Genomic DNA, 16,235 nt, shown 5'->3' on the forward strand with positions numbered 1-16,235 from the left:
CCCCCTCTAATAGGATCCCTATTTAATGAATATTCTTCTTTTCTTCAGACATTGGGAAAACCTGGCACCCTCTAACAGAGAGCCTGAAGGAATGCATGATTGGAATCATACTTTTTTGCTGATATTCCTGGGTTAACAGCATTCCCCAGTAACAAATGATTGACCCGCTAACTAACTTGTCCATACTGTGGTTCAGGATTACACGTGTGTGTGTTCACCTGTCACTGACAACACTTAGCCACCTCAGTGCGTTATTAGTCTTCGCTTGCTTTGATGTTTATATATTTGATACCTAATTGTTTATTTAGTTGCCCTCATTTGGACCTTTAGCCCACTTGGAAAGAAATTCAGTAAAGAATAAAATTTTATTTTACCAAATCCAACAGGCACACTTTGGATATGCTAACAACCCCTAATGGGGGTTTTGGCCATTGATCAAATAAACAAACTTTCATGTAGCAGTTGGATGGAGAGCAGAATTGCCAACTGTGTTTATGCTTGAGGGGTTTTGCTGGATGTGTAAGGCATGTGTAATTTCACTTATATGCATATATAATATTTACTATATATGTAGTATATATAATATTTATACTATATATATGCATATATAATATTTACTTACTATTATATATGCATATAATAGCAAAATATGATTAGTGTTTTAAGTTTTCATTTCTTGTTTCCTGATACAAATTGAACTGTGATAAACGGGTCAATATGAAACAGTCACGCGTGGTGGGCTCTCACCGGCACTGGACGTGATTGACTGGTTTACAAGCCATCGCTCACCGCAACCTCTCCCAAACCCTGTAAGATGGGTACAGCTCACCTATTTTTAGTAGAGGAAGTAGGTAGTTGGTTTTTGGTTAGTTTTTATCCCTGTTTTATGGATGGAGACAATAAAGCTCAGAGAGTTTGAGGGATCTTCTCGCGGGCATGGTGCACGGAAGGGGTGGATATGGAATTTAAACTCACGTGGGTCTGACACCATGACACACCGTCTGTGTCCACCCGGCCAGGCTGTAATACCCAGCTGTGTCATCAGACACTAGTCAAGGTGTTGCCATGAGGGCATTTTGTAGATGTGGTTAACGTCTGCAGTCATAACTTTTAGAGAAGTTACCTTCGATAATGACTGTTGATCGGATAGTGGGCCTTCAGTCCAATCACTTGAAGGGCTTCAAAGTGCAATGTGAGATTTACTGTAAAAGAAGGAATTCTGCCTCAAGACTGCAGTGTTAACTCCCACCTGAGTTTGCATCCAGCTGCTGGCCTGCCTACGTGACAGATTTCCAACTTGTCAGCTCCAACTATTATGTGAGCCAATTCCTTTAAATATCTCTTTCTAATTCTGTGTTTCTATATATTATATCTACACATATATCCTACATATATGTATATATAATATATATATATATTTATAAAAATGAATTTCTAATTTCCCCTGGTCCTTCCATGTATCTTGATAGGAAATATTTATGTATCTCTTATCAGTTCTGTTTCTCTGGAGAAGCCTGACTGATGCAGACAGCAAGGCACGGGCACCATGACACCCATTTGCAAAAGTTGAAAGAGGTTTCCATCTCTGTGTTACAGGAGAGGAAACAAGATTTAGAGTTTGAGAGACTTGCTCATGGATACACGTGCAACTTGGAAATGGTAGAGCTGGGTTTTGAACACTCAAAACCACAAATTGCTCCAATTGTACGAGAAGTGGGCAGCCATGCTGGTTGTAGGACAGAGTGGCCCACATTTATTAAGCACATGTCTGTGTGAGAGTCACTGGGCTGAGCTCTTTGCCTGGCCTTACTGGGTTCTTGGGGCAGCTTTATGTGGAGGTGAAGGCGTTGGTCACCAGGAGAAGCTACTGCATGCTTCTCAGACCCGGCAGAGCTGATCACTCGGAGGGCTTGTTGACACACGGGTGGCTGAGCTCTACCCCTAGTTTCCCATTTAAGGGCAAGGGAATTAAGCTCCCCCTTTTGCAGCGGCGTTGACACGGAATTTGTAGATAGATTTTAAAACCATCACACCTCAGTCCTTACTGGTGTTGGTGTCCTCTCAGATCTGGCTGTGCCTCCCCTTCAGCCCTGAGGTGGTGATTGGCCCTTGTTCTGGCTGCGGAGGCATCACACCCAGAGTACTGACTCCCCCAGGCAAGTCCCTAACAGACTGTCCTCTACTTGGGGTCCTGTCGATGCCACAAGGGAACCCAGGTGACTCCAGGAAGTTGCACCTCAGGACTTCTCTGAGCCCAACCAGACTACCCTGCAGCCTGACTTGGCCATGCGTCTAGTTGGTGCTGGGGCATCTAATAGGGGGGGACCACACCCTTCTGTCCCCAGAGCTACTGTTCCATGTCTAACCCATCTTCCCTTCTCTCAGAGGAAGCCCAGAGAGGAAAAACAAGGATGTGATCTGGGTACGTCTTACCCATGCCTCCCCTTCCCCTGGTCCTTTCCAGGTTTTTCCAGGTTTCCCTAGGTTGGGCTTCCTGCCCCATCTTCTGACCACTTCCCTCTGGTCTGGAATTCCTTTATATAGAACTCCAGGGTTGAACTGAAAGATCTGGCCCTTGATTTGCTAAAGGAGGTGAGAAATGGATGCAGTTCCTTCCTAAAACAATAGCTTGGCTTACAAGAACACTTATACTGCAGATTTGTTTCTGACTGTTAGAAGCTGAATATCACCTTGTTCTTTACCTCTGAGTTTCTCCTATAGCATGTTTTCTGTAAGCTCCGCTCTCCCCTGCTGGACCCAACACACACACCCTTTTCCTCTCCACTTGAACTCACTAAAGAAATGGTTATGCTTCCAGAAGCAAGGCAGAAGAGAAGGGCATGTTAATAGTATCCAAAATACAAGCCCTGTTACACTAAGATTTATAAAATACTTTCTAAATGCACTATCCTAACTGATATATCTGCATTATTTTATTTAATCTGACTCCACCTTGTTTAGGGTTGAAAAAAACTAAAGCATCAAGGGGTTTAATAATTTACTCACTACTAGTAAGTGGCAAATCCAGATATAAACCCTGGCTTCCTGACTCTAGATCCTGCACTTAAGTGTATGTGAAAGCTGGCTACACGCTGTGAAACCAGATTTAATTCAAGATTATATGAACTTGACTCTCACTATTTTTGGATTGCATATTTGTGAATTTGCCTACCAGCTGAAATTTATTTGTAATTCCAGATCAGGACTCATGATGCTTTCATGGCCATCCTTGGACGTACACAGGGAGGTGAAGAATTTGAGTCTGCAGGTGTGCAGGATCTGGGGTTGACAAGATGCCTTCTTGTTTCAACTCTCGTGCTATAAATAAGTGTCCTTCTTATAGTCTGTTTGGTGCCACTTATTTTGCATTTTTGTGCTTTTTCTTGGTGATTTCACTATTTGAAATGGCCCCCAATGGTAGTGCTGAAGAGCTGTCTAATATTCCTACATGCAAGAAGGCTGTGATGGGCTTTGCATGTAGGCTTGAGTTACTGTGCTGTTGGCCTTGAGTTCAGTGCTAATGAATGAACAGTATTTATTAAAGTGTCTAAAAACACACATACAACAAGGTTATGTGTTGATGGGTTGACGAAACTGTGATCAGAGGCTCACAGACACCTAATCCTGTGTTTTCTCTTGGAGCACTGATTCCATGCTGTTAATTCTGTGTTTGCAGTGACTTCGTAGACCATCACCAGAATTGATTGTATCTATCTCTGTATTATCTTGCTTTAATTATTTAATTCCTTAAATACTCAGGCATTTAAAAATGTTTTACTTATCAAAAGGTGCACATTCTTAATGGAGGTGATTGCATCCCCAAGAGAACAAAAGTTGGGTTCTTGGTTGAGGGGTGGTGAAAATTCTTACTTATTTTGTATGTAAAAAGCAGATATATATGTGTGTGTGTGTGTATAGATGTACACACAGCACATATAAGATCTACAGTATATTTGTGGTGTTACAATTTCATTTGAAGGTTGATAAGGAAAAACGTCTAAAAAGTTTCCTTGGCGGGAGGGCAATCATGAAACAGTCGCAGGGCATAGTGAGTAATATGAGGAAGCATCTGAAGTGTCTACTAGACTGCACAACACAGCATACACCCTCAGTGCTCGCTGTTATTGGAAATATCATTAATGATACCATTTGTTTCCCCAATCTTTCCTTTCTTGATAGGCTAGAGTTTCTTAAATTGGAGATTGGGGTCATCCTGAGGAGTCTGCACACCCATTTTCAGATCTGCCTGAAATTTCCTCTCAAATGTGTTGTTTTCTTTTGTGCTTTCATTGTTACAATAATCTTGAAAATAATAATTGTAGACTGGTTTCCCTCTGTAACAGGCTTCTCCCACCAGAGTTCATTGTTCAAGTGGGCCCCTGTCTTTTAAGGAAGGAGCTGGGCTTCAGTGGTTATAAGCTAATAAGGAATAAAAGAAGAGCAGGCTTAAAACACGTGAGTGATACAGTCAGATCAAGTGAGGACCAACTGACATGCGTCCCGCTGTGGCAGGGAGGACTCCCTGAGTTTGGTGGAGGGAAGTGGTGCGCATGGCCGAGTCCTCCCAGGGCCTGGGGTAGCTGGGCGTGCCGAAACCAAGAGCACGTTGGCTTCAGCAGCCAGTATGCAGTCTGCGTTTTGAAAGGCAATGTAATTTCAGCAAAATAATATCATCTGCCATGTTAAATGAATGCTGTTAATTTGAATTTTATGGGTTGTATTGTTTTGGTGTCCAGTTCGTTATTTTGTTTTGGTCTTATTGTTGAATCAAATCTAAGGCAGATGGAGTTCATTTCTAGCTTTCCATCACTGTGCGTCACTAGGTAACAATACAGTACAAATAATTTCTGTGTGTTAGCGGTGCACAGCAATGCTTTTCTTGCCATATTACAGGGAGGGTTCGCATTACTCAGGTTTGAGGAGAATGATTCTGGACTCATAGAATCATAGACTGTTTGAGTTGCTGGGAATCACTTAGTCCAAACATGTCCACTATTGGATTTGGGCCCAGAGCTTCCTGGGGGAGAAGTGAGGGTCCAAGGTCTAAAAGCAAGAGCAGCAGACTAAGGTCAGAGGCCACGCTGACATACTTCTAACTGGGCATCTGGTCCAACTTGTCAACCCCCCACCAAAGGTGAACCATGGCTGGTAAATGGTGCTGCCTGACACACATAAATGACGATACAGTGTTGGAGGGTTTCTCACCATCTCTGCTAACCCTGAGGGAGGAGGATGTGGAATGGGCAGAGAGGATGGGAATAGCAGACTTGTTTCAGAGTCACAATGAGCCGTGCGCAGTGGTGAGAAGAAACAGCAGCCATGTACTTCCCTGCCCGGGTGATACCCCCATGAACTTGGATGGTTCCATTAGCAGCATTAGCAAACAAAAATCCTGAAGCTTCTTCAAATGAAGCTCATTTTCTACTTTGTCCTTTTATAGACTGTTTGCTTTCCCCACCTAACTGGGGTGTGTACCATTGTGCAGGGGAGACTATTGTAAAGCAGTGTTTCTCAGCTGCGTGTAAGAGTTTATTTAGATCATAACTTGTGGAGCGAAAAGAGTTCATTTGGGATATAATTGGCTGGTCCTTGTTTTAGTTTTCTAGGTCCGCATAACACATTACTGTGAATTTAGCTGCAGCTTAACACGACATACATCTATTATCCCACTGTTTCCTTGGGTCAGAATTCTGGGCTTGGATCAGCTGGGTCTTTTGTTCAGGATCTTGCAAAGCTGCAGTCAAGGTGTTGGCCAGGGCTGCTTTCTCTTCTGAGGTTGGGGTTCTCTACTATGCTTACGTGGGGCTGGTAGAATTCATTTCTTTGCAGCTGTAGAACTCATGGTGACTTGCTTCTTCAAGACTAGCAGGAAGGGTCTCTCTCTTTTAGACTCTTTAAAAGGGTTTACTTATATGTTTAGGTCAGGATCACCCAGGATAATCACCCATTTGATTAAAGTCAAACTGCTATAGGAAATTTAATTACAGCTGCACAATCCTCCCCTTGTGGGGAGAGGCATCCCTGTTTGAGAAGTACTGCATTAGAAAGACAAAGTGGGTTTAATGAAGAATCCATTAAAGCAGGGAATTTGTTTTTTAAGGTGATGCAGCTATCTGGAGCCAACAGACTCTTGTTCTTTGGATAATGCCTCAGTCTTAGATTTGCTTTTGTCCTTTACTAGGAAATGTACAGTTTATAGTTGCAAATAAAACATTAATACTGTAGATGTGTTTCCCACATGTGCTTTCTTATTCACATGTATGCCAAGATGAGATTACATTATCATAGTTGACTATGTTTTATAATCTTGTCTGAGTTTATAGTCAAGGCATATTATAATAGGGCTTTCATTCTCCTATAATGTGGGTTAGGTATTTCCCATAAGATATTTAATACATAAGGCAAGAAATCTAATAAACTCCACTCTTGGTATTATGACTCCTTTCTTGGAAACAAGTGATACGGCTTGGTATGGGCTGGAGCAGAAGGCACGGTCCAGTTCTGAAATTACAAAACACAAAACTGCTCTTTCTTCTTTTTTCTAGGCAAAGGCAGCTCAAGCATCTCATCCGACGTGAGTTCAAGTACTGATCACACGCCAACCCAAGCCCAGAAGAATGTGGCCACCAGCGAAGGTAGGCATCTGGTCTCCCTTGTCTCTTGCCCTCTGCACAGTGCTGGCTATGTTTGGAAGACATATGGAATGTGTGAGTCTCAGTCCTGCTCGACCTAGTGGGAGCATATGAGGTTCCTTAAAATGAGAAGGCAGAGGTTTTCCCAGGTGTCCTTTGTGTTGCATTGCTGTCACTGTCTACTACAGTTGTTTTGGTGCGATTTAAATGTCTCAGTTCGAAGACAAATGCTATTATTTTGTGAAAATATAATGGGCTGGCTTTTGGAAAGCCTTTATGATGTATCTTGGGTTTTTTTTTCAGTACAGAAAACATTATGATTGCAAAATCCTTGGGCTGCAGTTGAAAGTTCCTGCAAGAACTTTCAAAATAAGCACACCTGGAATTCAGGATTTTGACCAGGGGAAGGTCATAGTCATGTGATTTGTAGAACTTGAACTAATCACTGGTCCTGGGAGAGGAAAAGAGGTTTATTTGATTATTTAGAGAATTAAGTGAAGAGTCCTGCTTGTCAGGACAAGGATTGTCTGCATTGATATTCTTGATAAAGAATTTGACTATATGTAATAACACGTGTTGGAATTCAGTTGCTTCCCAATGGTTGAGAAACTTTTCAGTTATCACTTACTTGTTTGCGTATGGAAACGGTTGTTTCCGTGGTAGTTATTTAGTGGAAAGTTGACTGAATTATGGAATCAGGTCCTTTTATTTTGATGTTAAACACAATTAAATGCCTTAAATGACTTCTCTGAAGAAGAATTCTTTCTAAATAAATTGTTGAATGGAGGTCAAGGTGAAACATTATTGCCATTTATAACATGAGGTGTCAGCTGATTTTCTCATGACACTGTGTAGAGCCTACTTTCCTAAAGTGTACAGCATGTTGTGGAAACACACTTTCAGTCCTTGTTTCAGTGGCTTAGCTTCTGCTGCTTATAGTGTTAGGAAGAGGAATCATGACCTGGTGTCGGTCATCTCAGCCATTTGATTGCTCCTGATCTGCATTATAGTTTATGCATTAATGGTGATGGTTTACCTCTGTTATATGTGTCTTCTCTTTGGGTATTCTCTGACTTGGAGTGGTTCAAATAAGTATTATCTTCTCTGGGTTAATTATCCCCAGGCTGATGGATAAATAGCTTTTACAACTGGATGATATTCCCTTGTGTTTAATGCCTTAGCATTGTAGCATTGTTTTAACAACAAGGTATGGCACACAGATAGGGGGCTTCTCTTTAGTGCAGTGAAGCACCAGGTAGCAATCCAACTTTAATTTTCTGCCTGTTAATTCAAATACGGGGATTAGATCATTCTTGAAATTCACTTAAGGTAATGTGCAAATCAGCTAAACTGATTCTAGACATTAGCTTTCATTCTTAGAAGCCAGAGTGGAAATTACTTCAGTTTAATTTATTTATGATCTGCTGTAATCAGAAATCTATGTTTTGTAATAAGATTACCAGTTCTTTCCACCATTATTTCGCAGTCCCTCTTGTCACAGTAATTTGTCTAATTTGAGTGGCTGTGACAAGAGAAAGTTAAAAGTATGTGAAGTCATTCCTCTCTGTTTCCCTGTCCGGATTTATGTTCTCTTAATATTTTTTCCCCACTTTTCACATACAGAAAATGCAAAAATATATGAGCTCTGTTGCAAAGGTTGGGGGACGGGACTGTGGGGTATCATGCATTAAAAAAAGTTTGCTTTTCATGCTTCAAAAAATACTATAGGGATTTATTTTTTTAATTTTGTACTTTACCTTTTTCTTAGGAAGATTCTTTTGGTGTAGGCCCAGTCAGTGTTTTATACACTTTTGTCCCAATGCATTTTCAGGAGAGAAAAATGGGAAAATGTAATGTTCATTTGAAACAGAATTTTTAGCAATGGGGCTAAATTAGCATGGAATTTTTTTCTCAGCTCTTAAGTAGAAGAGCCTCATCCTTATGAAAGATGCTCTCCACTCTCTGCTTATCTGAAAAATTTAGAAAGAATGTGTTGTTTTGCTGTTTATTTGTGTGAATCCATTTTTGCTACTGTTTTTCAAGCAATGAAAATTAAAAATCTTAAAAAATGAATTAAGTGTGGGTATTAGTTACATTAAAATGTGTTTCAGGGCTATTTGCTGTGAAATGGTCTCCTATTACCAGTCTGATTTTTCAAGATGGGAGTCCAGTAGCCGGTGCTGATTGTCTCAGTGCACAAGTGACAGAGCCTGGGTCTGCCTGTCAGGATGAGAGATTAGGGCATCACGTTCTCTGACCTACTCAGGGTGGATTTACCCAATGGCACACATGTCTCCTCCTACTAGAAAGCACCTAGGGAACCACTGTGTGCAACACACTGACAAAAGAACACAGAAGGTGGACATTGATTTCTTACCCACTCTACAGATGAGCACGTGTAAAAATGCTTCTCTGATTCTCTTTCTACCGTTTCTACAACTATGTGTAACCTTTGATGCTAAGAAAATATTGGGTGATTAGTGTACCTAGCTTTCTGGAAGCTGTTTGATTATGGTTATTTTCTTGGATTCTTTGACCGTCTCCTGATTTTTTCACCTCTGAATTCATAGATATTGTCTTCAAGAAGCACAGGCAGGATCTTCAGTTGAAAGATCTGAGTGATACTGATTTCTAAACATGGTATATATTGTGAAGGATGTTACTCAGTTTTCCCTGCAGCTTTTGAAACTTTGGCCAAACCTAGAAGAGCTGGGTTGGAAGCATTTTGGAGCAGCATTGGACTTCTCCCTGATGGGCTGGATGGGGAAGGCATTACACTGCTTCTCTGCTGGTGGGGTGTGTGCGTGTGTGTCTGTGTGTGCACCTGTGTGCATTTGTGTCCAACCTCCACAGGACAGCTAATGGCCCAGGCATTGTCTCATACTGGGAAACATGTAGGTAACCAGTCTATGCAACATTTGCTGGTAAATAAACCGAGGACATGGGAGTGGAGGGGAGAGAAGGACATTGACATGATATGCATTAACCTGGGAGTGGCCTTGGGAATGGTGATTAACTGTCAACAGGCACATGGGATCTCACTGGGGAGATGACGATATTCTAAAATTGGATTGTGGGGATAGTTACACAGCTCAGCAAGTTGACTAAAACTCATTGAATTTTACACATGAAAATGGGCTTGGAGGAGCTGCTGCCTGACCTTCAACTCATATCTAAACCATCATAAACTATTCTGCTGCCTCCCAGCTCTGAAAGGAGGTCATGAACAGTGGTGAGAGGATGTCTTGACCTGCACAAAGTACAAAGCTGCCGGGAGGGTATAGCTCAGTGGTAGAGTCTTTGTTTAGCATGCACGAAGTCCTGGGTTCAAGCCCCAGTACCTTCAAAAAAACAATAAATAAATCAATAAATAAATCTATTTTCTGCCCCCTCCCCCAAATTTTTAAAACTTTTTTAAAAAAATTAAAAAAAAAACTGATCCTGAAATGCTCTGGCTTTGCGGCCAGAATCAGCCTGAAAGCCGTCATTTCAGACCTCCGGACCAGCAGTGTTCATAGCCCAGCGTGCGGTGCCGGTTAGAGCTGATACATGTATGTTCTCCCATGAAGCTCCTGAAAGATGTGAGAGATTATAGACTCACAGATTTCCCAACCCTTTTATTTACTTACTTTTTTAGCTTTTCTTGGATAATCTTTATTCTTGGCTCAGATTTTAAGTACTTTAGCACAAGCCCTGATGTTTGAGGCATCACCTTTATTCTCTCTAAGTCTGTTTCTTTACTGAGGGCTTATGTCTTTGCTATCTAGCTAAAGTTCCAGCTGATCCACTTTGGGTCATAAGGCGGTTCCCTTAAGATGGTGGGCACAGGTTGTGATACACTTCGGTTTTAATCCAAAAGGGGATGGTGTTTTTTTACCTGATGGGAGTGTTCTGTTCTAAGGTCTCATGCATAACTTTCATGAGTCTTAATTTGGGGACTCTAAAGCCACCCCCCTTTCAAGGAATTGGCAGTCTACAGTGCTTTCTCCCTGATAAGGTATAAACTTTCTTGAAAGCCCATTGTATTTCTTGTGACAGTTTAAGTTCCTGATTTCCTGACACTGTAGGGGGTTGGAGTTCAAGTGTAGAAAGCTGGAAACTTTCCCTTTTTTCCCCAACAAAATCTGCATTCCAACATCCTAAGCTTAATTCTTTCCAGTTGTGTTACTATTCTTTCTCTTCCATTCTGTTTTTTTCAGTTTTTCTCATCCACAGGGTGTTCTCTCTTGTATTTGGAAAGGATGGCTTTTGACCTTCATCTATTTAAAAGTCACGTCCAGCAGATTCAGTTGGATTAGGTTCCATCATGAAGAAGCTTCCTAGAAATAGTAAGCTGAGTTTGGGCTTCTTTCATGGAACAGGAAACAAAAGGGTGTGGCTTTAAGGGTGCATCTCAAAAACCCAACCTTCTCTTGAGCTGGGGTAAAATGAAGCAGTTTGTTCAAAGGCCAAATGGAGTTGGCTGATGAAGAATCAGCTTCTTTCAGCTGCTCTTTAATCATATTCAAGCTCAGAAATTGAAGTCACTGACAACACCATTTATAGGTGTGATGGTTGTTTATATAGCTTGGGAATATATAAAGCCAGACAACCAGGGAATCCTAGAATTCTTAGAGCTACAAAGGGCTTTGGCAATTTTCTGATCGAATACATTCATTTTACAAAGAAATACCCATGGCACAGAGAAATGAGGAGATTTGCTCAAGATTATACACCTAATAAATTGTCAGGCAGGAGTGTAACACAGTATTGTTTTGGTGAAAGATGGTCCAATTAGGAGAAAGCGTAACCTTTGTTTATTTACTTATTTATTTCTTTGCTTTTCTCTAACTTACTGTTTTTTTAAATTGAAGTATAGTTGGTTTACAACGTTGCATCAGTCTGGCGTACAACATATTGTTTCAGTCATACATATCTTTGTTTTCATATTCTTTTTCATTATAGGTTATTACAAGATATTGAATATAGTTCCCTATGCTACACAGAAGAAATTTATTTATCTATATTTTATATATAATAGTTAGTATCTGCAACTCTCAAACTCCCAATTTATCCCTTCCCACTCTTTTCCCCCGGTAACCATGTTTGTTTTCTATGCCTGTGAGTCTGTTTCTGTTTTGTAAATAAGTTCATTTGTGGGTGTTTTTTTGTTTTTGTTTTTTTAGATTCCACGTATGAGTGATATCATACGGTATTTTTCTTTCTCTTTCTGGCATACTTCACTTAGAATGACATTCTCCAGGACCATTCATGTTGCTGCAAATGGCATTATTTTATTACTTTTATGGCTGAGTAGTATTCCGTTGTATAAATATACCACAGCTTCTTTATCCAATCATCTGTCGATGGACATATATGTTGCTTCCACTTCTTGGCTGTTGTAAATACTGCTGCTATGAACATTGAGGTGCATGTATCTTTTCAAATTTGAGTTCCCTCCTGATATAGAAAAAAGCATAACCTTAAAAAAAATCACTGTTGCCTTTGGAGCATGAAGCTGTTTGACTCTCTTTTGTCCATCTGCTGTCTAGCTGCCTAGTTTGAGCTGGTTGCAGAACTGAGGAAGGCTTTCAGAAGAGTCTGAGAAAGATGACTGAGCCCCAATTGATTAGCACTTCCAGAGGGAGGAGACAGTCTGCCTCAAATGGTAACAGGGTCTCCACCTACTTGGGTAGGTTGGTTTCTAGAGATGGAAACACTACCTTAAAGTCAGCTCATGATTATAAAATAATCTTTCAACAGATTCACATAACATTACTTTCTGAAATTGCTCATTTATTTAACTCGCTGATGGAAGTTCATTTTAAAATGTTTCATTTGAGCCCTGTGAAATGAGTTGATTTATGAAGAATTGTTGGTGATATTCTTTCCATGAACCCTAAAATCACCAGTTTATTTATACAGTCATGGGCTGTCATTTTTTTTCAGCGCCCAAATTAGACCAATTCTAAATAGAGCTATTTTGAAAATGTCCAGACATCTGGCTTTACTTTTATTCTCTTTGTCTTCTTTATGTTATCTTCTTTTTACTTCCCGAATATACTCGTCAAACAAAATTCACAGGAATCACTCAAGGAAGAGAAAGATGATGCTTTTAACTCAAGGTAGGTTCTGTTTCCCAAAAATTCTTTTCTGACTGTCCAAAAAATTCAACAAACATTGTTGGGACACTAATTTCAGGTTCTTACTCGTCCTTTCATGAGCACTATTACATTCAACTTTGTTTCATCTTCATACTTCTCTTGTGAAGTAAGCATAAATGTTTCCATTTGGCAGATGAAAACAGGGAGACTGGGGAAAAATTAGGGTGGCCCAAAGTCATGTTAAACTAGTAAGTGGCAAAGATGAGCTTTGAGCCCTGAGTTCTGTCTAAGATTTATACTTGTTTTGTAAAATTGCCGTGCAAAACTACTGAGAGTTTCATACGAATCATTGTTATAAGTTTATATCAGAATGTATTTTGAAAGTCCTTAAGAGAAATACCTTTTCAAATATCAACTCATAATCATGTCTAGATTGCTAGTTTTACACACAGAAACATGTATCGTCTTAGAAGTTGACTTCAAATCCTCATTTATGGAAAGCAAAAGTCAACACTCCAAGCTGCTTTTCTATTGCACTGTTGAAGGTTTAGTTTCTCAGTTACTGTAACTGCCCTAAAAGACTGCACCAGAGTTAGGGTTTGAAATTGATATGTAAGTTAATCATGATACAGGGTCTCTAGTGTATGTAAGAGAAAAGTGCTGAGTAGTGGTATTGCTTGTTTTCCCTTTAAACCTGGGCCGTGGAATTATTCTTTAGCTGGAAATGCAGACAAGTGGTAGATCTCAATCTCAGACCATGTGCCTTGGAAGACTGGAAATGGACCCTGAAGCAGTCTATTACAGTTGAATGAAATTCTGTCTTTGACACAAGAGCAAATGGAGTGATAACACAAGAAGAGGAATATAAAGAACTAGAGAAAGAAAATGACACTGAAGAAATCCCCTTAAGAATAGTTATAAAATGACATTTATCCAAATTGGACAGTGGGGTGGGGGACCTTATGGAGAGGGAGAGGTTCCAAAATCAGAAACGGCTTTTAGCTTTTACTCAGTGTATGAGGAAGGTGATAATTGATTAGTATAGAGGTTTGTTTTGCCTCTAAAAATTAAATTTTAAACTTCATCTCTGAAAACTTCAGGATCATTTAAGAATGCTTTGCAAGGCTTTAGCTTTTGAAGCTTAACGTGTTTTGGTAATTAAATTAGCAACTTACTGCTTCCTGATCAAGTTTCCTTTATTATTGAAGCTACTGCTTAATTGTAAGTTAGGTGACTTTTGAAAAACTGCACCAATTACCTCTGGCGATTTGAGCATTTTATAGGTTCAATGTGCCCAATTTAATAAAGAAGTCGAATTTGAGTCTGAGGATTAGCTTAAGCAGAGAAAAGCTCATCAACTCAGTATCCACAAAATGGTTATGTAAGCCCAGAAATGTACACTGAAGTCATAAATACCATCCCAGACTCGAGAACTCAAGACTCAAGTTTAATTTCTTGAGGGAATTATCTTCCCAAATGAATTACCCAAAATGGCAAAAATGTCATTTAATAGTCTCAGAAGGAAATTAGGTTTCTGTGTGTGTGTGTGTGTGTGTGTGTGTGTGTGTGTGTGTGTGTGTGTGTATGTGTGTGTATGTATGTGTGTATGTGTATGTGTGTTTAAGAATATCTTAAAGTAATACTTAACTGAGGCATCCAGAGTCTCTCAGTGCCTTTATGTAGAGTTGGGAGGGAGAAAATGTTAGATCTTCGATATTCTAATCCCACGTATCAAATTATTCTATGCTTATTTCCCTCACCTATGTTTTGTCATTTGTAAAAAAAAAATACTTAATAAATAATTAGTACATTTCAGCTAATGGTTTATCTAAGTACAACTAAATGTATTTGTAATGGAGGCTTGGATCATTCTGAAGATATCTTATCAGTAATTTAACCAAATGGGAATTTTTATTAAAGGATGTCATTAATCTAGGTTAAATACACTTGTTTAGGCACTGTATAAAATGGGGCTACGAAATGTATGCTAGTCACAAACTGGTAGCACAGAGAATGAGCCCTACTCTTCTACCTGAAGAATTTTCAGAACTGACTTTGGGTTTAATTTAATGGATTGAAGTGGCCCATCCAGCCTGCCCCTCTCGAGTCTCCCTCATCCTCTAATGCCGTAAACCGTCATCCTTCGCGATATTGCTGTTAGCTGTTTAGCTCCCTGAAGAATCTGATTTTATGACAGGATCTGGTGCTTCCAGAACCTTGGCAATTACTGGGGGAAATAAACACTTGTGAAACAGTTAAATAGTAATTTGGGATGGTGTGGGATTGTGTCCCAGCTAGTGGTTTGAAGAGGTGCTATAGCTGGAGGAGTTGGGGAAAGCATCGTGGTAGCCTGGGGCTTGGCTTTTGCTGTGTGGTAGAAGGTGGAGGGTGGAGAGGAGGATACAGCATGGCGCCTAAGACTGCGAAGAGTTTGGAAAAATCCATTTGGACTCACTTGGGGAAAAGTGAAGTCTTCTAAACAGACCCTCCTCTGGCAACATTGAATAGGGTCGAAAAGTGCCTTAAAGACATCCAGTCTTTCACTAAAACGATTAGTTATGGAGGGGCCACACATTCCTTGTGCAAGGGTTTCCATGGATCCCATATAATTGAAGTTGTCAGGGACAAATAGGCTATCATTCCATAACACTGTGTACCCACCAACTTTCTTTGCGTTATTTGGAAGGTTTTACACTAAAGGACCAATTTCTGAGCTCATCTAAGGCAAAGAAGGAACATGGAGGAGGTTGGGAACCAACATTTTAGGACAAACATCTTGATACTGGGAAGGTTTGCTCGTTAGAGTCACGGACAGAGTCCGACCTTAAAAATCAGGTTAGCATGTCTGTTTATTCCTCTTTGACTGGGAAATAACTTCCTGAGGATAAACTAACTTCCTCAGGAAGTCCCTGACTTCTCAAGGCTGTTAGACTGATTAACAAATAATGAGAGAAAAGCACTTGAGTTTTAAAGGACATTCCTTTACATCCTATATATTCCTGAAAAACATAGAAAATCCACATTATGGAGGGAATAATATACAAGTAATTTAGAAATTATTTGTGACCATTAAGATATGATTGAAGAATTGTTATAAAGAATGCAGTCTGTGGAAAGCACATAGTAACACAGTGAATAATTTTAAATATAACTAGGAAACTTCCTGCTGTTTATAACTGTGTCTGCCTTCCCAGGTGGGGTAGGCCCCTGGTTCGCTGAAGGGCTTTTGTTCTTCCAAATAACTGCATGTGTTTGAGTATGTGAGTTTCCTGATGTAGGGTTTAAAAAACTAGGTTTCTCTGTGCAGTAGAGAGATGCTGGGCTTCAAAGGAAGGAGACACAGAGGGAACCCAGAAGAGTGAAGAGGGAGATGGTGGAAAGCAGTGAGAGTGGAGCTGGTGAGATAGTCCAACAGCTGTGAGGTAGGGATGCCCAAAGTGATGCCTTCCTGGGTCCCTGAAGTCAGTCTTTACCAAACTCACCAAATGCGTGGAGGGAGTGGATTTCCTATAGAAATCAG

At 40.2% G+C, this 16,235-nt stretch overlaps 1 protein-coding gene across 1 annotated transcript in view; it reads left to right on the top strand.

Annotated features, from left to right (window-relative positions):
• Window positions 1-16,235, top strand: part of FBXL7 (F-box and leucine rich repeat protein 7) — a 385,410-nt gene that overhangs the window by 94,434 nt on the left and 274,741 nt on the right. The window contains exon 2 of the mRNA XM_010981975.3: window positions 6,546-6,635. Coding sequence (XP_010980277.2) covers window positions 6,546-6,635 — 90 coding nt within the window. The remainder of the gene's footprint in view (window positions 1-6,545; window positions 6,636-16,235) is intronic.

The sequence above is a fragment of the Camelus dromedarius genome, chromosome 3, assembly GCF_036321535.1.
Source record: "Camelus dromedarius isolate mCamDro1 chromosome 3, mCamDro1.pat, whole genome shotgun sequence".
NCBI lineage: Eukaryota > Metazoa > Chordata > Mammalia > Artiodactyla > Camelidae > Camelus > Camelus dromedarius.